The sequence below is a fragment of the Ochotona princeps genome, chromosome 13 (assembly GCF_030435755.1).
Source record: "Ochotona princeps isolate mOchPri1 chromosome 13, mOchPri1.hap1, whole genome shotgun sequence".
Lineage (NCBI taxonomy): Eukaryota > Metazoa > Chordata > Mammalia > Lagomorpha > Ochotonidae > Ochotona > Ochotona princeps.
The window spans coordinates 42,705,449-42,732,634 of NC_080844.1; the positions used below are offsets into that span (position 1 = coordinate 42,705,449).

Below are 27,186 nucleotides of genomic sequence, written 5' to 3' on the forward strand. Positions count from 1 at the left end.
AAATTATCATTAACATTCTACAAGGATGGATGCATTACTGTGTGGCTCCCTGGCATGCACCAGCTGCCCGGGTCCTTGGGGGGAGATAAGCAACGTGTACACTGTCATGCAATGGTTTCTGCCGCAGTTCCCAGGGAAGATGTGTGCAGGGATGGGGTATGCGTGACCGTCACTGAGCCCAAGCCATCCCCCAGATGACTAACAGCTGGAATGAACAGCCATAATTCTGTAGTTCCTAGCATCCACTTTGGTCTTGCTTCATCAGGCAGGGGGACAGCTCCAATATTCTGATGGCCCTCATTTCCTCCATCTGCCTGTAATCAAACTCTGGGTCTGGCTTGGGGGCTTGCAAAAGGTTTTTGGAGCTGTCGAGGGGGGGACTTCTGTCCTCTCCAGACCATTGTCCCATCAGTGGCATGAACTTGGCTGCTGCCACCAACTCTTTGCCCTGAGACTGAGCAGCTTTGTGGTATCTGGGAGAACATAACCCTGCATGGTGGGAGTGAGGCTGGCTGGGGGCTGCAGCGATAATGCTGAAGCCACCAGGAAGTGACTTCTGTGCTGGCCAAGGAATGGGCGTTGGGGCTGACTCCAGTGTACTATCCAGCCTTCAGTGGCCAAGTGCTAGCCACCAACCAGTACCTGGGGAGGCCAGGAGGCCCAGGTTCACAGGAATGACCCTGTAGATACATATAGCACCAAGACTGCCTTCATCCTGCAGTGTTTGGGAAACTGGCACACCACCCTAATGAGGGAGCATTCTCCCTTGTTCGTTGTCCTCCTGTCTGTTTTCCAAGCCCACCCCCTTGTCTTTTGGGAAGGGAAGTGCCCCCCATGCCTTCCTGCTGCTGCTGTGCTGCCTTCTCCCCCTGTGACCACCAGGGCCTTGCCAGAGATGTCCAAAGCCTCCCAGAAGTACAGCCACGGGTGCTAAGCATCCTTTTCTCTTTTGCCACCTGTGGTTATGTCCCCACTTGGGCTTTTGGTGTGTCCAGCATCTCCCAAGAGCAGGACACCAAATGTTTCAGCTGCTGACAGCTACCCAGGCAGCTTCTCCAGTGAAGGGAACAGTTGCAAACACAGGATGCCCGGAAAGTGCTGGGAACCCCACAGCCCATTGTTACCTGGGCATTTGTACAGTTTCCTGGCTTGGGCTATGTCTCCTTGGCTGAGCCGCACGCGCTGGCCAATGGTGGGCCTGACACCATGGTCATCTCGACGGGGAAGGATGGTATCTAAGAAAACTCCCCTATAAGAAAACAGAAGAGAAAGGGAAAGTCAGGGCCACCAGGCTGGGATTTGCAGCCTTCCTTTGCTGGCCTAGGAACCCACCAATACTGCTCCCCGCTTGCCTGTCCCCAGCCTGGCAGGACCCAGGTTATCGATATCAGTGCTGTGCTGGCCATTCAGCACTCCCCCTCACCAGCTGCCTGCTCACTTCCCCAAGGGCAGAGGATCCTGTGCCTCGGACTTCCTTACGGAGCTTTTCCACCAAGCAGCTCCAGCACTACCATGCTGCACAGTGCAGGGAGCACCACTCGGAGAAGCCAGGATATGTGTGGAACCCCCCCAGGAGTTGAGTGTAGTGAAGTCTCTTAGCTGCCCCAGGGAGAATCGGGGCACTGGAACAGGGTGAGACATTCGGGGCTGGTCAGCAGATGAGAGTGGACATACTGGAGATCAAGTTGGAGGGCAGAGAGATGACAGGCTGGAACATGAGACAGAAGCCAGCAGTGGGAGGGAGTGGAAGGAGTCCTGAGCTGAAGATTCCTGGTCCAGGCCTTGCTCTGCCGTCAGGATGAGCATTGCCCGTCCTCCAAACAGTTCAGAGTGGCTTAGTGGTAGATTGCAGACCCTTCCAGCTCTAGCATCCTAGTCTATGGCCTTGCAATGCTAAATGTCAGCTTCACTTCTACAGTGGGCAAATGGGAGGAAGGCAGGCTGGGGAAGTCGAGTCCTACCTGCACCTGCCTGACGAAGTGGTGGCCTGCTTCCACCTGCCCAGCTTGCAGGCAGCTGAGCCTCTCCACCTTGGGAAACACCCAATATCCTCATTTCTTCTTCCTTTCTTCTTCTTGCATCATCCACTTGTCTTTTTTGATTCTGTAGATATTTTCTTTTAATGAATCAGACTTGAAGCTCACTTTCTTGAAACATTGGTATGAACAGTCCTTTGCAGCAGCCCTGGATCCAACATTATCACACTGACATTGACATACCTCCCCTGGCCCTGTTGCTGCACCTCTAGGTCTGCAAACCTTAGAAAAACATTCATGGAATCCTGGGCTTCCCTCACCACCTTCACCGAGTCTTACCCTATAAGAGATGACTCGGTGGAAAAGTCTCCATCCAATTGCCAGCTACTACTTTAAAGCTGGCATGTCTGCCCAAACAAAAGACACATCCCTTTGGAATTATTTTCTTGGTGCCTTTGACAAAAGAATTCTGTAGCACAGACCTGAGGAGTCACCACAATGCCTAAGCAACCCAGAGTAAGTGACCCTGCTTCTGCCAATACCACGTTGGCAGCTTTGCTGGAGGATCAAGCATATCAAGCCCATGTTCTCCCCTTCCCTCCCCAGTCATGGGGCCTTCCACGAACCAGGCCTTGTGCTGCGTACTTTGCATGCATGATCTGATGCCATCTTCATGACACACTGCCAGGCAGGTGCCATGATCTCCTGGGGTCCCACTCTATAGGTGAAAAAACACCCAGCCTGCAAGGGATAAGCCTGACCTGCCCAAATTGTAGGGCTACAACCGGCAAGCCAGCCTGGGCAGCTGGGCAGCCCTGGAGTCCACCTCCACTCTTCTTCATAATTCAGCCTTGGCAGGCTTCCCCGTGCCAGGCACGATGGAAGTAAGAACACTGGAGGTGGCCAAACTCAGCAGCAAGAACAGCATTGGCTCACACTGCCCCCTCCTTGGGGCCCAGTCTCTCCCGCCCCCTGCACGCCCCTCAGATGCCAGTCCATGATAGCCTGGAAGATGTTTAGGAAAAGAGCTGTTCCCCTGTGTAAACCACTCCATACTGTTCTTTCCCCCTTTTATGTAGGACAGCTCTTAGCATTGAGATTCTGCTAGGCTCAAAAAGGCTTTGGCAGATGCCCTGGGGAATAAAACCATCAGCTTTAAACAAAGGCGCCCCTGTCCCAGGAGATCAGTCCCCTCATCTCCTGGAACTGTGCCCAACCACCTTAGGAAGGCAACAACCCCACAGCCTGTGGCCAGCACTGGGGGAGGGGAGAAGAATGCCATAAAGCTGAGCATGAAGTTGGAAGGCGACAGTCAGGTCGTAAAGATGCTAAGGCTGAGTTTCCCACCAGCAGGAGCAGCCTTTGCAGAACTGCCTGTTCTTTCAGCTTCCAGAGTCCAAGACAAGGTGCAGGCCAGCTCTAGGGGCCTGTGTTTGGGACGAGCGATGCAGAGTTAGGGTGTAAAGAGACTTGACAGAAAGCCAGAAAAATCTGCCCATCAGAACCCACTTAGCAGAGTCCATTTTGCAAACACAGGCAGGCAGAGAGTCGGCAGCCAGGGTACCGCAGGTATCTGTCTGCTGGACAGATTCTCCCAGGCCATTCTTAACTTTGGACCAAGGACAAGAAGGGGGCAGTGGCACGTGGTTAAGATAACAAACCGTTCCTGCTCAGACCCAAATCCCTTTGCAAGGGGCCATTGCCACTCCTCCTGTTAAGACGAGGAGTTTCTCTTGCCACTTGCTGGATTGTGGGCTGGCCTGTGGCTTGCTCTAATCAGTAGAATGTGCCAGAAGGAACATCAGGCAAGTTACGGAGCTTGGCTCTTGAGAGCTTGCAGCTTCCTGCTTGCCTTCTAGGAACTCAACTTTGCATGCAGCGAAGAGCCCAGGCTAGGCCATGGGAGACCCAAAGGCCACAGGAAGGAGCATCAAGGGCCCTCTGGGTAAAGTGGCCAGTGCCAGGCATGAAACTGGCCATCTTGGCCTGCCTAGCCCAACAAGCTGTCAGGTGCCTGTTGTGTGAACATTCCCTGGCAAGCTCAGAGCAGAATGGGCCACACAGACCCCCTGCATCACACAGGAAATAACACCCTGCTGGCTTAAGTCACTATGTTGGAGGGTAAGTGGTCCTGCAGCAGTAGCTGAGCTGATGGTTGCAGAGGGTCACTCTGCTCCCAGCTGTCCATCTTGCCCACCTGCTATGCCTTTCCAGGACACAGGGATTGTGAACACCTCTGAAGAACTTGCAACACGAAACGTTTGAGCTGGAAGGGACTCTAAGCCTACCTGGTCCAGCCCTTCTATACGGAGTCTGACACCCGTGGCAGGGGTGTCTGAGCCACGCCGACAGCTGCTGTTAACTGCTGCCTACACCTGCTGTGGGCCAGGCTCAGGAGAGAACCAGGGCTGGAGCCCTGTCTCCCTGGCTTTCCCTCAGCTCTCTTGGCTGCCCCCTACAGGCCTGCGAGTCTCCAAACAAGAGCCAGCAGGAGCGTGAAGAGCCTAGGGCAGTTCGCACTGGCTCCTTGGAAATGCCCACCAAGATGCTAGCTCCACCACAACCCCATGCTCTGGAGAACTCCTGCCTGGGTGCAGAATAGAAATCATGACTACATGGGCTGTAGAGCTGGAAGCTAGAGCTCCCTCAGAAGCTGGGGTGCTTGCTCCTACAATCTGATGACCTTGCTGTGAGGACATCTCAGCAGCTTTACCCCAAAGCCCAGGACCCTTTCACCACCAAGAGTGTGTGCTTGATTAAATCTTATGGACATGGAGATTCATGAAACTGATGCTTTCCCTCCTTGCTGTAACCACTAGGAAGCACAGGGCAGCGGACATGACCTTATACATGACATGTATTCCGAGCACTAAGTTTACCCCCAGGCTCCTGCTTAGCTTTCTGCTCTTCTCTCCCTCTTTTTCTCATCTTTGTTGTTGCCCACATCTGCATTGAAAGTTCTTTTGAACTTTTTTTGGAGGGGGAGGGATGATGAGTTAGAGTCTTAAGATAGAAAAGAAAGTGTAGAGAGAACATATTTAGACGTCTGTGTCCTTGAACTGAAGTGTAGCAAAGTGGACAAAACCAGAACTCAATGAAAACCCTTCTATGCATAGAACACTTCTGGAGTAGAGAAGCAGGGACATACTGAAAATCCCTGGCACCTCTGTGGCACAGCTCACTGGAAGAGACTCTGCAGACACTGGCTGCACTGACAGGTCTGGCATCAACACTGGGCACAGCTGGCAAGGTGCTGCTTGGGGGGCATTCCACATCGTAGTGCCTGCCTTGCTCTCAATGCCAGCTTCCTCCTCACATGCACCCAGGAGGCAGTAGGTGATGGGTTCAGTACCCGAGTCCCTGCCACTCACCATGAGCAAACAGGAGTTGCTGGTTCTAGGCTTCAGTCTGCTCTAGCCCTTGGCATGGTGGGCATGAGTGAACCTCTTTCTCTCTCCCCCTCTAAAAATAATATGCACAAATTTTTACAAAACCAAACAGCCCCAGCCCTGCTAGGCCTGCCAGCTCCCACCATCGCAGATTTGCACGCAGCAGATGGGGGTCCCTGTCACTCTGCCCCCAGCCACCTGCTCACTCTTGAGCCGACCAGAGCCTCGTGACTTACAGCCCTTCCAGCCTAGCTCCCAGGACTGCAGTCCTCCCCTAGAAGCAGCTGATGCTCCCACGCTTCTGCCAGGAGGCACTGTGGGAGGCTGCCTGCCCCTGGAAGTGTCACCCCGTGCCTCTGAGTTATCACCCTTGGCAGCGTCTCCATTTTGTTCCTTTTCCAGTTTGGTGTGGGATTGACTTCACTGCTGGGGTCGTGTTTCAGTTCAGAGGCTGCTGTGTCTCAGGGACAGGTGGGCCCTGTAGCCCTCCAGGCCTGCAAGCCACGCCTGTGGTGGGCATGGCCGGCACGGTCAGGGCAGAGCTGAGGTTCTGACCTGGAGAAGGTGTTCCGGGCGTAGTGCATGATGCTGTCGAAGTCGTAGGTTTCCCCCAGGGAGCTCACTTCCCCAGCTTCCATTTTCAAGAAATTGTATTCCTGACCTGTGACATGACACTGTGGTAAGACCTCTGGACACCAAGGTGAGCACCTGAAGCAAGGCAGACAAGGGGCCTGGACAGCCTTCCAGAACCCTCTCAGCCCAGGCAGCCCAGGCAGGCACTGCTGCTTGTTGTTTGGACGAAATATGAGGCTTGTAACAAGGTCCAGGTTCCCCGGCCTCCTCCCAACCTCCCTGCCTCCAAGACCACTGAAAACCCTTAAACTTCAGACTCAGACAAATTCATTATCAATCTGCTTCCTTCCTCTCCACTCTCCCCGCAAAGAAAGAACCCTGATTTGAAGTTTGAAGACATAGTCTATTTCAACTAAACCTCAATAGTTTATGGTTCATGTCCTCCATGGTTGCCTTTTTAAGGTAACCAGCAACTCTCTTGTCCACTGTCAGTTTGTCAAGAAGGCATTTTTAAAATATCTGAATGTGTCCCCTGCTTGGAGGACAGTGTCACTGAGCAGAAGCACTGCTGTCACACACACTTGTGCTCTCCTTGAGTTTCAGTCTTAAAAAGGCATGTGGCCAAGTCAGCAAAAAGGATTCTTACTAGTTTGTCAGCCCTGCACTGACCCAGTCTGTTGCTCTTAGGAAACAGAGTTGGATTTCATTGTCTTTTAAAATGCACAAGATCATTTCGCTTTTGCTCTCCCTTAATGCCTATGGCGGAGACCTCCCAGGCTACAGGGAGGACTGCCCACGCAGGGCCCCAGGCAGGCAAGCACAGAGCCAGTGACAGTGCACAAAACCTCCTCTGTGGCTATCACTGTCCTGGCCACGTGCCCCCAGGCTGTCCCCAGGTCCCCTTACCTGGCAGGATGTTTTCTCTGATGATGGTGACATGTTGGTCTCTGTCTGGGCGAGTGTGTTCATGCCAGAACCCAACCACGTGGCCCAGCTCATGAGCCACAATGCCAAACTTGTCACAGTTCTTCCCAATGGAAATGGCCTGTGGGCCTCCTCCCCGGCGCCCAACATAGGAGCAGCAGCTGGAGCAGGGCGAAGATACCGATCAGCAGGTCAGGGTCTACCAGGAATAATAGTGTGTGAGTGCATGTGTGAGCAGGTGTGAGTGTGAATGCCTGTGTGAGCATATGCATGTATAGGTATATATTATGTGTGATGTGCATGTGTGAACATGTGCATGTTGTGCCTGCATGTGTGAGTACGTGTGTGTGCATGTTTGTGTGTGTGCAAAACAAGCACAGAATTGCATGGGTCAAAGTGTTCTCACTGTTCAGCTTCCTACCCAATATAGAAATCCTCCCCAAAACGCTTCCTGACCTCTTCAGTGGTCCTGGGTCCTCTTGAGGAAGTGAGTGAAGCACGGCCTCTCTCTCAGGGAGCAGGTGCACAGCCCAGCGCCCGGCCCCGCGGGGCTGTCTCCGATGGTCCCTCTCCCCAACAAGGAGACAGGGAAGCAGACACCTTGGTACCATTATCACGGGGACCTTCGAGGGGGCAGCCTCCTGGGCTTGATTGTTTTTTTCAAATGCTATTGATTTGCTATTCCTAACACTCCTAATACAGACAGGACTAAGACAGACCCTTAATTGGCCCTTGATCACACTAACGCAGATAACCTCTACTGAGTTAAAAAAAATGACAAAAGATTAAAATAGAAGTTTCTCATCTCCGCATCCAGTTACTTGATCAAAAGACAATCCCTGCTAACACTTGGATGTCTTTCTGGAAAACTCTAATAAGTTATACAGATATAGTTATTCTATAGAGATAAAACTCTGTTTATCTATCTATGCACTTATATATCTATCCATGTAGTCACATATCTATCCACATGATACATTTTACCTAATATTCTATGAGAAGTTTGTCCCTTTTTTTCAATTTATAAATCTTTTTTTTTTTTTTAAACCTTGAGAGGCAGTTCCCTCCCAAATGCGCATGATGACCAGGGCTGGGCCAAGGCAGCAACTAGGAGCGTCCCATGTGGGTGACAGGACTTGAGTCGTCAGCATTGCCTCTCGGGTTCTATCTTAGTGGGAAGTTACAGTGAGGAGCTGGAGCTAGGAGCCAAACCAGATGGGATGTGATCATCCCCACCACAAGGATAAACACCTGCTCCTTACAGATCCCAGCACAGGGTGTGGTGGCGAATGTTTGGCCTAGCAGTTAGAATGCCCATGTCCCATATTGGGTGCCTGGGTTCTTGCTAATGCAGCCCTTGGGAGGCAGAGGTGATGATTCAAGCCTCTGGGCTCCTCTCACCACTGTGGGTGACTCAGGTTGAACCCTGGCTTTAGTTAGGCACAGCTTGGACCACCATAAGAATTTAGGACGTGAACCAATGGATAGGTGTGTTCTCTCTCTTTTCAGCCCCCATCTCCCTATCCAAATAAATTCTGAAAAAACAGCGAGACAAGAGTAAGCTTATTTCATAGTGATGTTTTTTACAGTGTTAAAATGTATTCCATCACTCTTTTCATGCCTGTCTAGGTCAACTCTAGCTTTTTTCTATTTAAACAAAGTCACAAATAAAACAAACAACAAAGATAAAGAGAGTGGAACTCTGACTTGTGCATGGTAGCAGAAGTTCCTAGCCCGGGGCTGAACAAACACAAGGCTATGTGTGTGGGAAATTCTGACAGAGAACATCCAATTACATTCCCCCAAATGTTACCCAATCATGCACTCTCTAATCATATACGTAAAAGCTGTTTCTCTTCACCCTGGAAAACACTGCTCTTACTAAATTTTCTGCCAGTTTGATTATAATGAAGTCGGATAGTTTTTCACATATTTCATCTGACACTTATATAATTTTTTCCTGTGAACTATAACATCGCAGCCTCTTTCAGCAGTCTTTTAAGTTGCCCACTCTTTTACTATTGATTTTTTATTATATTATTGATAAAGCCCTTTGAAAATCAGGGAACACTAGTATTTTGATTGCCAAAAGCATTTCAGATATTTTTCTTTGTTACTTCTCCTTTGACTTCTCCTTGTTTGAGTATGGCTTTGTTTCCTTGCTGCCATATGGAAGCGTTAGTGTTAGAAGGGGTCTTCATTATTTTCCCAGCTGCTTAAAACAGCATCCGTATTGCAGGATTACATGTACAATCCAGCCAAGTTCCTTCCTTTCCTCCTGTTCACCTGCCTTCCTCTCTCCCACCTTTCTTTCATGCTTGCATCTCTATTCTAGCTACAATTATGTGGTGCTTTGTTTTGGCTTAATAATTGAGATACAAATCCAGCTTTATTTTTTTTACAGAGAACTATCAAAGTTTTCTGATATTCACACATACCAAATGACCACTCAATCCTAGCTTTACTCATTTAAAATGCAACCTAAACTTGAATATAGGTGTATGTATTTGGAGCCCCTTTTGCCATACATTTCCTTTCTCCTTAACTGCCAAATTGCTTTCGTTGGCATTCTAGTATCTTATATGTTTGGAGAGATGTCAGCTCCCCTCTCTGTCATGACTGCTTTGAGGAAAAGGTTTATTTCCATACAGTTATTGCTCCAGATAAACTTTAGTATCATTTGCTCAAGTTGTTTGATCATAGATGATATAGATAAGAGATACATGACAGATGACAGAAGATAGATGTTAGGATTTAATCAGAATGGCATAAATTTATACATTATTTTAGGGAGCTCTGATGTTTTTATTATGCTAAATATTCCTTTATTGGGAAACGGCATGCATTTTCCCCCCAACATTCCTTGGCATTTTAGCGTTTTCTTCCTGCATGCCTAGCACATTTTCATATTTTTATTGCCTATTTTAAAATATATTTTTAATACTGTTTATATTAAAGTTGTGATTTTTTCCACTGTAAAAATATATAAATGGGGCCAGCACTGTATTATAGCAAATTCAGCCTTTGTCTTTGACTCAACATCCCATATGGGCACCTGTTTGAGTCCCAGATGCTCCACTTCTGACCCAGCTCCCTGCTATTGGACTTGGAAAGACAGCAGAGGATGGCCCAAATACTAGGTAGGAGGCCTGGAAGAAGCTCCTGGCTTCAATTTGGCCCAGTCCTGGTCCTTGCAGAATTGGGTAGGAAGCAGCAGATGGAAGATACCTGTGTGTGTGTCTCCCTCTCTCTGTAACTCTACCTTTCAAAAAATAAATCTTAAAAAAAGGTTAAATTATTTAACGAACAGAAAAAAAACACACACTTTTTGTTTATTAGTTTGTGATCAGTCACCCTAATAGGGTCCCTTTGTTTCTAAATACTTTTCAACTGATTTTCTAGACACACATCAGGTTAGCTTCAAACAATGCAAACCGTTGCCTTGCTCCTAGTAATAGTCATTGTATTTCTTTCATCTATTTAGTTTGGGTAGCACATCAAAAACAATATGAAATAATCGTGGTGCCCATAATTATATTCAATTTACTTCTAGTCCTAACAAGTGTTTCTAGGATTAACAATGGTAAACATGATGCTGTTTTGAAATTATATATGTAAATATATATTTGCATGTCTCTAAATTTATATGAAAATGCACAACATTCCATTTTTAAATTCAAGTATATCCTTTAACATCTGTTCTTGTGATACATGTTGATTGGGCAGATACCTGATAACACCTGTTGAATGAGAATCTCAGCTTTCCTTGCTTGATTTCTCAGTCTTGAGCTACCCTTATATCAGCCTACTTGGCAACCTTTTCTTTTCTCCTACTGCTGAATTCCATAAACTAGCATTTCACTTGGGATTCAGCTTGGTCAGTTATATGTGCAATTAATTTGAGCAGCTTTTTCCAGTTGATGTGTGTGTGTGTGTGTGTGTGTGTGTGTGTGCGCGCAAATCAATTATAGTTCCATAAAGTAATTAGAAAGTTTTCTTCTCTCCCTATGATATAAAAGATATCAACTAAGCAGTGCTGGAATAATGCATTTCTTGAAGGCTTAGAAAGTTCATCTATGAAGCCCTATGTCTGGTGTTTTGGTGGCAACAGCCTTTCCCCCTCATTTCTCAATTTCTTTCAGAGCTGCTGGCCTGTGCCAGGACTTTAAGTCAACTTGGAGTTATTCCCATTACCAGATTGTGACATTTTCTTACCCTAGAGCTTTGCGAACCACTCTCACACTTCTTAACCTATTGGCTACCTTCTCTTTTATCATTTCTAATTATGCGTGCCTCTAAGTTTTCACTTTGCTACTTCATTTAATAAAAAGTGATTTATCTGTTTTTGTTTAATCAAAGAATTCACTCCTTGTGCCCTCATCAGGTTGATTTTTTCTGTGGAGTGTTGGCTTCTTTTGACACGTTTTTGCTAATTGCTCCATAGTTCAGCATCATTCTTATTTACTTATATGGACGTGCCTGGCTATGGGTTGTCCTCTAGATGCTGCGGTAGCCTTCCCTTACTTTGAACTGCAGGGTTCTCACCATCTAGACAGTCTGCCGTGTAATCTTGAACTCTTACAGACCCAAGAACTATACAATAACAAAGAAAGGCAGCTTTTATGCTTACCAGGGATTGTTTATTTTTGTTGTTATGTACAGTTTTATTGATTTGCAAACTGAGAGTATTTTAGTGCTATTTCTGCCTTTAAGACTCCATTGAGATGTTTTCAATGCAGAATATATAATTCAGATCTAAGACCCTTTGAAAGACACTTAAAAAAAAGACACTTAAAATGTGGAACCAGGTTATGAAACCCAGTGGGCCCATAGAATCACTCTATTAATTATATATCATTGACTCCTCCGTGGAGCTCTACTTATTTTTCAGTCAACTTGACACAATTTGCCTGGGGTGATGGAAATAAAGTAAGTCTCCTGTTGCTAGAGTTTCTGTCGACTTTCCCTGACTTCCCTGAGGCTGGTTTTATGACTCTTACTGCTGTGCTATTTGGTGTATAAAGATTTATGACACTCATAGCCTCATTATACCTTGTATCCCTTCTCACTGCAAAGGGCTTCACCTTTTTAAAAAATTAAAAATACTTTCCAGCTTTAAGAAGAAAACCAACTAAACAAGAGACTTGTTTGCACGTCACGTTGCAATGACAGCTTTCTTTTGCGGGAATTTGCTCCTTTCCTTTTGCTTGTACACTCTGGGTCATTCTCTTCAGTTATCTGTTACCCTATATGCAGAGCATGTCCTTGGGCTTCCATGGCTAATCCAGTAGGGGACCCTTTCTCTTGCCACAGGAAAGAGCATCATACTTACACTTACTGGCATAATCTAGTCGTTTTATGATATGTTTTCTGCAGAAAGTCCATAAGCCCTGGAACCTCTCAACTTACTAATGGAATTTTGCATATATGGATTTAAAAGATAATTTTATTCAAGTTTGACATCCATGCATACAAGGAGTCTTTGAAAATTTCATGCAGATGCATGTTATGATAAAACTAGGTAAGGTTTTAAAATACCATCCTCCCACCAGGAGTGGTCTTGCTGGAGGCAAGACAAGTCTCTGGACCCACCCGCATTGCCTGCACTGAGTGCAAAGCGAGCCCCCAGCACACATTGACCACTCAATGTTTAACACATTCACAGCTCAGGGAAAACACCAGATATTCCTGAAGACCCCGGCCTCAGGACCCTTGTGATGGGTCAACCCTGTTTTCGCGGCAGTCAGGCTCTTGTGCCCTTACCCACAGGCTCGGTAACTGAACACAATAAAGCTTTCCTCGTCAGTGCGTTCTATGAAGGTCACGCAGGTGTGCTTCTCCCAGTGTCTCATGGCCTGCTTAAAGATGGCCCGCTGGCTGCCTGGAACGACAGACAGGGCAGGTGCTTGTCATTTCTTCCAGGGGGCCGGACCTCCCCTAGGGGCTTTAAGGCATAGCTGATGTGAAATAAAACCCTGTTAATACATTGCTTACTCGAAGTTCAATAAGAAAGCAGATTTTAAGTATACTCAACATCGACCCCAGATAGTCCAAACTGATAGCTGTGAATGGTGATGCATGTGCTAATCAGTCTACTGTGATTATTGTGTTTTATACACACACACACACACACACACACACACACAAGCATACACATGCAGGGTACTTTAAGCAGGTCATGAGGGGTGCCAGTGTTGGGGCAGAACAGGTAAAGCCACTGCAATGCCTGACTCCCATTATAGGCACCTGTTTGTGTCTAGCTGTTCCACTTCCAATCCCTGCTAATGCAGCAGAAGATGGCTCCACTGCTTGGCCCCTGCCATCCACCTGAGACACCTGGGTGAAGCTCCAGCCTCCTGGTTTCAGTGTGGCACAACCCTCGATATTGTGGCTAGTTGGGGAGTCAATCAATAGATGGGATATTTCTCTCTCTCTCTCTCTCTTTCTCTGCCTCTCAAATAAAGTTAAGTAAGAAATAAACCATTTAAAAAGAAAGACTAGGTAGTAGAGGAAGGCAGGGCTAACTGGGGGAGGGCCTTGTAGCTGTGGCCAGGACTTACAGTTTAATTCTACTGGCAATGGAAAGCTATGAGACAATTTACCTATTTTGAAGTATGCTATTTGTACAAATCCATCTAATTCGTAAAACAACTCTGCGGAGGAGGAAATGGCATCTCCTCCATTTACAGAAGAGAGGCCCATGGCACAGAGAGGGTTTGTAGTTTGCCCCGCATATGCTAGAGCCAGAGTTTGCACCTAGGGAGTCATGCCCTGTCTTGTAGCCTGCTCTGTTGCATGACCAATGCTTGGGCGAGGGGACATGGGGGCACACTATGTCCAGGGTGTCCATCAGGCAGGCCATGATCTGTGGCTGCTCAGCTCCCACCCACCTGTTTGGTCCCACCTACCCTTCAAGACCAGGATTTTATGCCATACCCCCAACGAAGCCCAGGATAGCAAGCAGATCCTTTCTGAGGACGCAACCTCAGCAGAGCCTGCAGTACCCTCTGGGCCTGGCAAACCGAGCCTTGGAGGCACTAGGGTCTTCAGCAGGCAGAAGTGCTGTGACCCGGGCATCTGCCCCAGCTCTTTGTTAGGAAGATGCTCTCAGCCTAGGGAGAGAAAACACCTAGCCCCACAATAGAGTTCACCTGTGGTTACTGACCAGTAAAGTTCCCGCCAATGACGTAGGGGATGACACCTCCGGGCCAGATCCTCTCTGTCCTGGATGTCGTGGCCCTTCGGACCCGAGCAGAGGAGGTCTTGGCTGTGGCTTGTGCTGTCCCGGTGCTGTGTGGAGGCGTGGCATTCTCTTTGTCACCTGCAAGACAGTCAGATACCACTTGCTTTGACCTGTGACTCCTCCTGTGAACTAAAGTCAATCTGTAGTGATCTCAAAGCCGTGGAGTGATGCTGAGATGGATTTTGCAGGGAGAGTGCTGTATGTTCAGGATTGTAAATGCCAGCCAATGGAAGGAACCAGAGTAGTCAACCTGCTGGGCCAGGATGGGGTGGGCTTGGCAACAGATAACAGGATGTGGCCTGCTGCCCACAGATGGCTGGCCCAGGCTTCAAGGAATCAATTCTTTGGTATTTGGAGCTTTCCTTTGTGGTCTATTTGTTTTGACTTTGCCAATACACTAAAGCCTTTAGCTATACACAGGGCAGTAATTATTCCCACCAAACTTGTTTCTTATGATTGTTTTAACTGTCTTCCCATGTCAACTGTATGTGTTTCCATGAAAATTTTAGAATAAGATTTTCTATGCTCCCTAGTCACTTGTATGCACATGTGCACACATGAACACATACATGCTGAGATTTTTACAGAAATTACATTAAATCTGCAGGCCAATTTGGACAGAACCAGCATCTCTGCTATTCTAAGTCTTTCAAAAAGGTGGGTGTAGCATATCCCTCCATTTATTTAGGTTTTTGTTGACTTCTTTCATCAATATCACTCAATTTTCATCACACAAATCCTGTATATATTTTGCTAAGCATATATCCCAGTAAGTTCATTTTCTTTGGAGTGACTATGCGTGGCATTATATTTTTAATTTTGGTTTCTGAATGCCCACAGAAAGAATAGAGAAATGTGAGGAGATTATCCATCTGATATGTTGCCATTTTACAGATCATTCATTGGGTTCTAGGGATTTTTTTTCCTTGCAGATTCCTTGGAATTGGCTATGTAGAGAAACATGTTCTTTACAAATAATGTGGATGCCTTTTCTTTGTTTTTATTCTTCATTGCAGTGTCTAGAATTTCCAGAACCACGCAGAGTAAGAGTGTGAGAGCAGAAATCCTTGTCTTGTTCTTGATCTCAGGGGAAAATATTCAGTATTTCACTATAAAGTATGATGTAAACTAGATTTCCTACAGATATATCAAATTAATTCTCCTTTATTCCTACTGCTGAGTTTTTATAATGAATGGATGATAGGTTCTTCTTAAATGCTTTATGCAACAACTAATATGATCACACACTTTTTAATTGTGTGTAACACACTGTCTCATTTCAATTTCAATGAATAGAGTCATCACTTAAAGACCTATTTGGTGCTTTGTCAAATATGCCTTCCTTTTTTTCTTGCATATTGTGATTTTATGGGTTTTTTCCCCAAAACTCTTCCTTGACTCTTTAATCATATTTATTATGACATATTTATTATGGCATGGGTGTCTGGTATAGTGATTGGGATATCTGCAACCCATATCTTAGTGCTTGGGTTTGAGTTCCAGCTCTGCTCCTAAGTCTAGTTTCTTGTTAATGCACTCCCTGGGAGGGATCAGGTGGTGGTTTAAGCAGTTCTATTTATTATTATTTTTCTTCTGACAGTTTTAGTATTTCTACATCTCAGGGTGCCAATTCTGCAATGTATTGTGCCTGTTAATTCTCCCTCATAAATCAAGTTGTTGTGTCTTGAATGCTTTATTTTTAAGCTAAATTTTAGGCAAGCTTATTTCTTTCTTGCAAGAGTCCCATAGGCCCTGAATCAGGGGTATGACCCTGCTTTGCATTTTCCAGAGCTCTTGGGACCCTATGGGTTCAGATCGATTTTTATGTGATATTTTTTAAAGTCTGGTGTTCTCATATGCAGAAAGGATATGCTAAGAACTCATACCTGCATGAGGGACAAACTTTGGAATTCAGTTTCTCATAGAAAATATTTCTGCCCCCACTGGGAGCCTGGGGAAAAAAGTAAGATTTCCTGCTGCTCTTCTGAGCCCTGCGGGGTGTTCATTTCAGCAACATGTCTGTCTCTGCTTCTGTCTCACATGGAACCAGGGCACATCTTGTGCACATGTGTGGGCTGCACATGGGCATTACAACACTTGCCCCACCCCTTCAGGTGCCAGTCCAGCATCCATGGCACCTGCATGGTCTTGCCACCCTCTGTATCTCAGCTCCATGAGTTTGCACTCTTTATTCTCATCCAGTTCACCTCTGTCCCTTCGAACTTTAACTCTATATCTTTGAGAAGGGGGAGAAATTATCATCTTATTAAAAATCCATTTCTAGGGCCCGGCGGCGTGGCCTAGCGGCTAAAGTCCTCGCCTTGAAAGCCCCGGGATCCCATATGGGCACCGGTTCTAATCCGGCTCCACTTCCCATCCAGCTCCCTGCTTGTGGCCTGGGAAAGCAGTTGAGGACGGCCCAAAGCTTTGGGACCCTGCACCCGCGTGGGAGACCCGGAAGAAGTTCCAGGTTCCCAGCTTCGGATCGGTGTGCACTGGCCCGATGCGGCTCACTTGGGGAGTGAAACATCGGATGGAAGATCTTCCTCTCTGTCTCTCCTCCTCTCTGTATATCCGGCTTTCCAATAATAATAAATCTTTAAAAAAAAATCCATTTCTAAAACAGTGGAAGAGGTTCCTGATTAGTTCAGTCAGTCATGCTTCCAGGTTAAGAAAAATGGCATGTAATATCATTTTAAACCTGAAATTGATTGTCTTGCTGCTAGAATTTCTAGAACAGAAGTCATACACTTGCAGTCTTGGGATAAACCCAGCCCACAGATGTGTTTTTGTTTGGCCTGGACATTTTTGGCCCATACCATGTTTTTTTAAAAAATCTCACTTTGGAAGCCAATTTCCAAAAATCAAGGGATTTCACATAGTGATCCTGATTTTCTAGTTTTTCTTTAAACCCGGAATGATCTGGCAATAGTGGGCTCATCTTCCGTCATGGCACGACTCCAGGGAGTGGAAGAGCACCTGCTCTGAAGCTGGAACATGTGTCCTCTTGTTTGCTGGCCTCTCTCTCCCCCTCCACACTGTCCCATCCGGCCCATTTCATCCATTTCGCCACTACTCCCACCACATGACCTGCCTGACCTCTACCAGTCCTCGAATCTGTGCTCCGATCCTGGGCAACACATGGCACCAACATCCCCAACATGAGTTGTGCTAAGAGGTCAGGAACCAAGGTTGGTTGTTCACCACACTGTGCTACATGCCCATGCCAGCACATGGCAAGCATTTCTCAACTCTGGATACTGAATGAATGAATGAGAATAGGGGTGAATGACTCTAAAAATAAACTGCCCAATAGTTCAAACAATCCTGTGGCGGAAACCTCTCTGTAATGCTGGCAACGCTTCGGCCCTTCGTGTTTACATCCTGAGAATCATCATGTCTTAAGTAATCGCAGGCAGCGATGGAGCATGTGGAAGTTTGTTATTCATTTCCCATATGGTTTTCAACAAGTCTCTTAATTTTCTTCTGCTGCCAACTCTCCTTTGGAGCACGGGCAAAAAATTCTTCTCCATTCACGGGAGCGACACTCGGCTATCCCTCAGGGCTCAGGCCGGCTGGGCTCCGCACACACGTGGCGCAGTACTGCCGGGGTTCGGTTTTATGCAGCCGAGTCAGCATGGGAAAATCTTAAGTGCACCTGGAAAGACACTGAGGTGTAATTTCCAGAGATGGGTTATTGAATGACAGCTTCCCCTTCGGTCCAGTGAGAAATTTAATTTGCCGAGGACTCAACACAGGAAGCATTTGCCGATTAAAAATATGTCTAAACAGATGTTCTGCTCAGCCTGGAAGAAGGATCTTAATGCAAGTGTCATTATTGGATTTTCTTGGATTACTACTATCTGGAGTCAGAGCCCAAAGAGAAGGATGTAATTATTTATCATGGTCAAAACTATTGCATTTGAAGAGAAGCTCAGGGGCATCTGAAAGGCTTCAGCGGGCTAGGGGAGGGGGGAAATGGGGAATGAAGCCCACTGACGATCACTGGCACTGGTTAGCAGACCCTGGACTGCTCTGAAAGAGCACAGCAGACACTGCTGTTTCAATGCTCTGCTTACAGCCGCGTCCTAAACAGAACCAGACCTGACACAGCCTCCTCAAGCAAACAACTGCAATTTTCAGATTAGGCAAGTGGTGACCCCTACTCTGGAAGTCAAACCAGGGCACCAGCATAGTCGTCCGCAGAGCTCTCCGTTGGTGAGAGATGGGAACATTCACTCCCTGCCTGAAACACTCCTGAGCACGAAAGAGTGGTGCTTTGTACAAGATGCGACTGTAGCACACAGCGTATTCTGCATGATGCTGGCTGCCTGTTGGACTTAACTAGAAAAGCTTAATGAAATTCTTGTGTGTGCCCCTGCCCTGGAGTCCAAAACAGGTGCCTGCAGTGTGTAAAGCTCCCTCAGATAATTACAAAGCTCAGTGAGGTTTGGAAGCCCCTGTTCTGGGGTTAAGATCCAGGGTTTTGGGAGCAAGGGGACTTCATGTCAAGACAAATATCACCATTTGCTATTTGTGTGGCTTTAGACAAACCATTACCACTCTGGCCTCCCTTCCTGTGGCTTACTGGTGGCCTGAGCACTGGACTAGGTAATTAACAACAAACACCTGCAGTGAGCAAGGGCTCCAGGCCAGCGGCTGTGGCCACGAGGAGGGCTGCTGTGGGACCTGGGGCAGGACACAATGGCAGCCGGAGATTAGCCTCCATGGTTTCATCCCAATGTGCTGACCTCGATGCCACTTGGAGATCTGGACACTGAGAGATGACTTGGGGGTGCTTGTTTGTGGGACCCTTGTTTTCTTAGAGATACCAGACCCCATTGCTCTCTTCTTTAGCCCTTGGTGACTGCTCCCGGTGGCTTTTCCCTTTTAAGAACCCGATTTTGAAAGTCAGGCTCTGTTAAGGCAGTCACAGCTCTCTACACGCAGCAGCGACACACTTTGTTTCATTAATCCCATTATCAGCCCTGCAGTGCATGCCAGCTCCCATCTCTGTGGGAGGAGGCTTCTCCAACCACGCTGGTGGCCAGGGGCATGTGGAGCAAGCCAGTCTGCAACTCACCCCTCCCTGAAGCTGGAGGCACAAATCCCCCTGGTCAGGGCTGAGGGGAGCCACATAATGCCGGCAGATAAACATGCCCCTGCAGCTGCTGCCCAGTCCCTTCCCTCTGCTTCTTTCTCCTGCCTGGGCGGCCTCTTATTCTGGGGGAGACAGTGGAGAGGTTGTGACCACAGAGGAGAGTCCCAGATGGACTCAACTTGTCTTCTTTAATTCACACAAAAGCCAGAGGTACCCCCACTGTCCTGAAGGGACAGGAGGGGAAGAGCCAAGCTAAAATTTCCTGGAAAGTTTGCTTTTGCCTTGTCTGGGGTCCTCCTTCCTCCTTGGGTGGCCCTGGATGATTACAGACCTTCTTGTCTGTTGCTGCGCTGAGAAAAAAGATGGCTTAGCCATGACCTTCGTGGTCCAGTTAAAATAAGCCAGTGCCATTTGAGGGGCTGCAGGCTGTGGCTATGGCCAGCTTTGGAGTGTTAGTATCAAAGAGCAAGTGTGATCATCGTCCTCCTTAAAACCTCAGGACAGCACTTATTGCCATGCGCAACCCAAATGGAGACAGAATTTTAATCAACCACAGCGGCCTTATCCCTTCTTGTCCTGCATAACTGTGTGTGTGTGTGTGTGTGCAAGCGGTCAGACAGCTGCAGGGTCCTAGCCCAGAGGTGGCACATGCACTGGCAATGTTGGATAATATTTGCTGGAGCTGCAGTGGGAGTGAACATGTTTAAGTTCCAGATATCTGACTGTGCACTTGACATGAATACTATTTCAAATTATCTCCAAACTTCACAGGAAGAGTCAGCTATGACTTATCCAAAGTCACAGCTCCCATGTGGCTGATTTTGGGATTTGATCTCCAAGTTTATGTGGTCAGGTCACCTTATACTCAATGAGCTTCTAATTATCAAAAACTCCAATAACACTTATTATAGACAAGGTACAATGGGGAAAGTGGTAGAGTCTTCAAACCTGTCCACCACCAAGATGCCTCCCTCCTGTGTGCTCATCTCACACCTCACAGGAAAGCGTGGAATCTACCTGTCTCTCCCCAGACCTGGGCTGGTCTTTGGGCTTGCTCCTACTAGTCAAAGGGGGAATTCTGAGTCTAGGCTTTGAATGGACATCTGCTTCCTCCCTCTGGGAAACTGGCCACCATGTGACAAAGTCTCAGAGTAGACAATAAATGGTGAAAACCTGCACAAATGTGGCGTCAAGGCTATGGCTAAAACTGTTTTGGACCATCCAGCCCAGCTGCTAGATGAATGCTGTCAAGCAAGAGATCCCAGCCAACATGAAGCCCAAAACCACCCCCACTGAGCCCAATCTAGTAAACAACAAATCATTACTTCAAGGACGGTGAGGGTGGTTTCATGTAACAAGAAACATGAAGTGTGGCGTCTACAGCTCCACGGCGTGATGACAACACTCTCCCTGCCCCCGTTTCATGCCAGCTTTTCCCATTCCATCTCAGCCTAAGTGTTTGCCATCTGTGACCAAATCAAGTGCTCTGAGTTCACCCAGTGTTTGAAGAGCCTGAAAATTCACAAGTCAAAATACCCTAACAGAGGTGAGGCAGAAAAATGGACTTACGAGAGGCCTTGAGCACAGTCCCTGCAAACAAGTTGTACCACTAAAACACAAATGTAGGATTACCAAATTGCCCGCTCTGTACAAGCAGTCAAATTGAGAAAAGTGGAATCAGCAGCCAGACAGAAAAGTGGCCAAAGGATCCAAAGAGGTGAGGCCCAGACATGCACATCAGGCATCACCACACACGCAGCTAGACCAACACACCCACAAGGATCGCCAACAGAAAACAAGGTGCTCAAAGGTACCAGCAGTCAGCAAATATAACTGAACCATAAACAAGATATAGTTTACCTGCTTAAGAACACTGATGGGCTGGATGTTTGGATTCACTTTTAAGATTCTGCCTTCCACCTGATTCCAACTCCCTGCTGAGGCAGACCAGGGGATGGCTCAAGTCACTGAGACTACACGAGATACCTCTGTTGAGTTCCTGACTCCTGCCTTCAGCCCCAGTCAGGGACAACTGAAGGTGTTTGGGGAGCAAACTGGACGATGAAAACTCTGTCTCATCAAAAACACTGATAACAAAGCTATGAGGATATGGGGAAAAGGCATACTGATAACTTGCTATGAAGATATAAAGCCTTACATATTTAGAAACCTGATTACATCTATTTAAAACATACTAAGTACTTATGTGCATGGATTTCAAATTTTTTGTACCAAAATAAACTTATATTTTAATTCTATTTTTTCTCTGACATCTTTGAAGTACCTTCACATATAAGGATCTGTGTGTTTAGAAATGTTTCAGGTGGCCTTGTTCATGATGGCAAAGACTCAGAGAGTGCCAATTGATATGGGAATGATCAAATAAATCAAGATTTATCAGTTGCAGGAGTATTTTACAACAATTCAAAAGAATACATTAAAGTCGTAACAAGTGCTCCGGAGGGATTCCTAGAGGCATTGATGAGAAAAGCATGATGCATAAAATATGCATTGAATACGATCCCATTTCTTAACAATGATGACAAGGCCTGCAGCAGTCAGTATTCATATTTATGTGTATGTTGATTTCTTTGTATTTCTATCTAAGTGCAAACGTTTTGTATGTGCAAGGAGGGGTGCATATCAAATTATGGGCATGCGTCACCTAGGGAAGTGCAAGGGGAAGAAAAGAAGGGGAGCCAAATTTTAAAAGGGGAAAGTCGGGCCCAGCACAGTAGCCTAGCAGCTAGAGTCCTCACCTTGCACACACCGTGATCCTGCATGGGTGCCGGTTCTAATCCTGGCAGCCCCGCTTCCCATCCAGCTCCCTGCTTGTGGCCTGGGAAGGCAGTCGAGGATGGCCCAAAGCCTTGGGACCCTACACCCGCATGGGAGACCCAGAAGAAGCTCCTGACTCCTGGCTTCAGATCTGCTCAGTTCTGGCTGTTGAGGCTGCCTGGGGAGTGAATCAATGGATGGAAGGTTTCCTCTCTGTCTCTTCTCCTCTCTGTATATATGACCTTCCAATGGAAAAAAAATCTTTAAAAAAATTAAATTAAAAAAAATTTTTTAAGGGGGAAAGTTCATGGTACATCATCACCTCTAAGCCTTTGTCTACAATTATGAGCAGATGCTCCTCAACTCATGTTGCAGTTATGTCTTAATAAGACTCATCAGAGTTGAAAATATTGCTACATTGAAAATACAGGTAGTAGAGTCAACTTCAAGCACATCCTAGCCTAGCTACGAGCACACTGCAGCATCGGTCTTGACCCCACCAGGATCAGCGGGCTGACAGAGATCACAGAGTGTTCACTGCTGCTGCCCAGCGTGCAGAGAAGGGACCATACTGTACATGGCTTACCTAGGGAAGGCTCAAAATTCTAAATTCAAAGTCTGCTTTCTACTGGATACGCAATGCTTTCACACCACCCGAAGGTCTCCAAATCATATGTCAGTGCCAGGGACTGTCTGTATACACACACCTATGTGTAAAAACACAGACTAGCATGAAAGCAGAGACAAGAACTAAAGAGAAGAATGTTTTTTATTCCATTTGTACCTAGCCCTCCTGAAACACAGTATTCTGGTATTTCAAAAACATCCCTTGGGCGCTGCAGTGAACTTGGCCTAGAAGAAATGCCACTGCTGACCTCAAGCCCTGATTTCAGCAGGCTATAGGCAGACAGAAGTACAGCAGACTCCGTCCTAAGCAGGAGACTACATTCACTGGGCATTTGTGCACAGACAAGCCACACAGCATTTGCTCACAGCCAGTGGGGTGGAGAGGCCCCCATGACTCACAACCCATCAGCCACCTCCCCTGCTCTCTGACCCTGTCTTGGCAGCCCACCAGGAGAAGGGCTCCTCAGATCTGTATCCCACCTCTACAGCCCTGATTCCAGTTTTCTTTCCTGGCTTCCTACACCCACTCATTCCCCCAGACACCCAGGTCCCAAAGCCTTGACCCACGTCTTCTCAGGCATTCGGGGTCTTCAATACATGAGTCAAGTGCTCAAAGGGCAGAATTCACCAGCAGGCCACATGGTCCCTGGGACAGCCGGGTCAACTCCACCCCACTAAAGGACATCAGTGCCGAGTCCATTTTAGCTGCTGAGGCTGGAAGCACAAAGGGCTCAGGAGAGCCACCCAAAGCCAGTCAGCAGGGAGCCAGAGGGACTATTTCTTGGGAACAAGGTCTCTCTGAGGAGTGATGAGAAAATCTGAGAGCTACATAATGGTGATGTTTCCAGGAAACTGTGAATGGCTTAATGCCGCTATGTGGGACACTTAGACTAAGATGGTAGATTTCATATTCTGTATATTTGATGTTATTAAGAAAAAGTATCCAAAGACCTGGCAGAGGCTCACATTACCCTTTCTGGAATCCTCCCTGCTGTTGTTGGTGGCTGTGCTGTTTGGCCAGCTCTCCGACGATGATGGTTGCTCGGCAAGCCCACCTGGAGGAACAGAGGGGACACGTGAGAATGTGCCAGCCTTCTCTGGCAGAATCAAGGCCTGAGGGAGCCAGGCCAGGCCCCGTGGGGTGGCTGAGAGCCCTGTGGGTCTTTAAGGATGTGCTCAGCATGGGTTTACCAGACAGTGACCACATGGCAGGTGCCCTTCTGGAGGCGAGGGCAAAGCAGAGCCTGCTCCTTTTAACCATGCACACCACTCATAGCCTGGTAAAAGCACTCCTGTTCTCCATCTGCTCAAAGGTACTCAGAATCCAATTTGCAAAATTTGCAGACAACTCCAAGGTCAGCATCCTTACCCCCACTTTCACAGCAAAGACCCACAGCAAACAGGCAAGCTCCACCTTGTTGGAGCTTTGGCATTCTGGGTTCATCTTCGGGGTGAGTCACCCCTTAGAAGCTGCTGGAATGAGTTTGTGTGTATGCTCGTATATGTTTCCTAGCAATCATCTGTAAACCATGCAGACATCTGTCTCAACCACAAAGCTGGCCAATCAGCAAGTACCTATGAGACCACAGTTCTAGGCACTGTAGATCCAGCAGTGGCCCAGACAGACCTGCCCTCAATAAATGTACATTCTCAATAAACAGTGGATAAGAAAAGAAAATGAATGAAGGAGACAGTTGCAAGTCGAGAAATTACCCCCAGAAAAGGTCAAGTGCACTGTGTGGTAGAGGGTGACTGGGACAGCCCCTGGTGTGATACAGTGCTTGAGACCTGAGATCTGAAAGGTGGGACAGACCCAAGCTTCAGCCTGAGCAGCCCTCAGCGTAAGGAAGGGCTGGGAAAGCCTTTACTTGGAAGGAGCTTACCATGTGGAGGGGTAACCAGTGGAGGGCAAAGTCAGTGAAAGGGCCTCTGCCAGCTACATCATGTCCTTTGACTTGATTTTCTTTGTCACAGGAACCCTGCTAAGAGTTTAAAGCAAGCAAGAGGTGGTGTGTTTTTGAATTGTCTTTAACCTAGATGGTCTAGGATATGGGTGAGCAGAAATGGCAGCCAGGTGACTGGTGAGTGGCTGTGGCCCAGGTAAGAGCCAGCAGCAGCATGAAACAAACATGAAACAGACATGGCAGTAGACCTACTGGGCACGTCCTAGTTGGGGTGTGGCTACAGGTGGAGCTAACGGGAGGAGCTGATGGATTAGATGGGATGGGAGGTAAGACTGGGAAAACAGGGCAGATCTGTGTCCCCGACAGCCTACCACACCTACCACATTCTCTCTCTCTCTCTCTCTCTCTCTCTCTCTCTCTCTCACACACACACACACACACACACACACGAAAGCAGCCAGAGGACAATCTGTTGGTGAAAACAAGCACACCACTTGTCCTTGTTCAGAAAGTTGCAGCTTCCTAAGCAATTTCCACTATCATTTTCCACATGGATTGGAACACATTGTAGCAGATGGCATGGAACCTCATTGTATAGAGGAGAAAACCAAGTCACAAAGTAATGAGTCCAGAGTTGCCTGGCGCATAAGAATGGCTGAGAGCTCAGGAAAGGGTCCCCTACTGGGGAACCAGAAGACCTCCCTGTACCCGCAACTAAGCAAGCTTCCAGTGCTCCTTAGCAAAGCCACACACAGCAAGTACCAGGCTCCCCACCAGAGAACCCAGCCCCTGAGTCTGGCTACTGCTGGAGACAGCCTCGCAGCCTCATGTCTCAGTTCCTGACCTCTGTCCCTCTTGTGACTCTGACATGGGCAGGTGCTGCAGCTGCTGGGCCTCCTGGAGAGCAAGGCCACTGACTCGAGGAGGAGATGGGAGGCTCGGGCTACATCCTGCTAGTTCCGCTGCCTTTGGCCAACTCAGAATCCACTCACACACTCCCTGCAGCTGCTGCAGCTGAGGCTGCCAGCTCCCGGCCCTCGGGTATTCTTCCAGTTCCAGTTGCGATAGCATTTCCTTTCAGGCTAAAGGGACATCCTGATGCTCCAAGATTACACTGGGGCAGAGGGACATGCCCTGCGCAAGGGGAAGGGGACAGAAACATGGCTGGGGGCTGGGGAGCTGGTGGTGCCTCCTCCAGGATGGGAACCTGGGTGTTGGTACCTTTGACCTGCCAAACAGGCAGTTGCATGGAGCCCATGAGGTAAATGGCTTGTCTGGGCATTCGCTCATTCAACAAATATTTATCCAGCACCTGCTGTGTGCCAGATGCTGTTGCTGCTGCTTGGGATCCTGAAGAAACTCTGCCTTGATGGAGGCTAAGGGAGAGACTGACAAACAGGCAGCTAAATATGTGAGTCAACTATGCTCTGCAGACATGACATGCGGTGAGAGGAGCACGGGGCAGTAGGGAGGGAGGCTGCCGTTGCCCAAGGAGGGAGGAGAAGGTGGGAGAAAGTGCAGGGGGCAGTCCAGGAATGTTGGGAGGAGCACACCCAACAGAACGGACGGCAGGAGCCAAGGTCCCAAGGTGGGAGTGTACCTAGCACTAGGGTGCTGAACATGACTGCAATGGCATGAGCAAGGAAGACAGAGTGGTGGGCATGGAAGCAGCAGAGAGGGGATTTGGGCTTTTATTCTGAGAGGTTTGGACAGGAGTAGGAAAACATGAACAGGCTGGGTAGCTACACCAGCTTTGACGGCAGGAATGATTAATAGTGGATTAGACTGGAGGGGGATGCTTGAACTGAGATTTGAGATGAGATTCCAGATAGTGTTAGAAGCTCAGCATGGAGAGCTGGCCAGCATAGACCTACTTGATGCCTGCAAGGATAGAGGAGCAAAAAGGAGAAGATTAAGAACAGGTGCATTGGGCTTTGGGTCAAGGTGAGTGGAAAGGCTGATTGAGGGAGCTGATGCCTGGAGAGACGGAGTCACTCCACACAAGTGTAGCATGGCAAAGAAGAGGACATCAGCCTCTCTTGGCTCTCTGCCATGTGGGGTGAAAGCAGGTGTGAAAGCTCAGGAGGTGGAGGTAGCTAGGAGCCCTCCAGCAGATGGAGGGTTAAACAACAGGTGCCAATGAGTCTGACAGTGATAAAGACACTGCCAAGAGTTTTCTTGCTTGGAGTTCTGTAATTTTGTTCTCGTGAAATCCCAACAATGCAAGGACCGTGAATATGCCCATTTTACAGATGATAAAACAGGCTCCAAGTGCAGAATGGACCTGCCTGTCATCAACATACAACAGTGGGGAGGCATGATGACGGCTGAAGGTGGATCCCGAGATCCCACATCTGTGCTCCTTCCCCCCACCAGCCCTCAGGCCCAGAAAAGAAAACCAAGAAAGCAAGGAAAGAACCTGGCTCCTTGGGTTGTTCCCAAGGAGAAGGACATTATCCCCAAAATCTGTGAGAGGACCCTGGGGTTGGTGACGAAGCTGGGCAGGGCAGTTAAGAATGATCCTCTCCTGTCCGTATCAGCCACAGCTGGAGGCTCCTCTTTCTCAGAAGGCCCATGGGCAGAACAACTGGGACTCATGTGGAGTTCATGTGTTTTGGTCTCTGCCCTGATGAGGAGTCTTCTGTTGCTTCCCCCTGTCTCTGGGATGAAC

General features: G+C 47.7%; 1 protein-coding gene across 1 annotated transcript in view; it reads right to left on the bottom strand.

The window, feature by feature from the left end:
- TLL2 (tolloid like 2) overlaps positions 1–27,186 on the bottom strand; it is a 111,624-nt gene that overhangs the window by 30,076 nt on the left and 54,362 nt on the right. Inside the window, exons 3-8 of the mRNA XM_004580014.2 lie at positions 23,583–23,666; positions 14,028–14,183; positions 12,626–12,743; positions 6,845–7,023; positions 5,921–6,026; positions 1,125–1,249 (exon numbers count right to left, since the gene is read on the bottom strand). Coding sequence (XP_004580071.2) covers positions 1,125–1,249; positions 5,921–6,026; positions 6,845–7,023; positions 12,626–12,743; positions 14,028–14,183; positions 23,583–23,666 — 768 coding nt within the window. The remainder of the gene's footprint in view (positions 1–1,124; positions 1,250–5,920; positions 6,027–6,844; positions 7,024–12,625; positions 12,744–14,027; positions 14,184–23,582; positions 23,667–27,186) is intronic.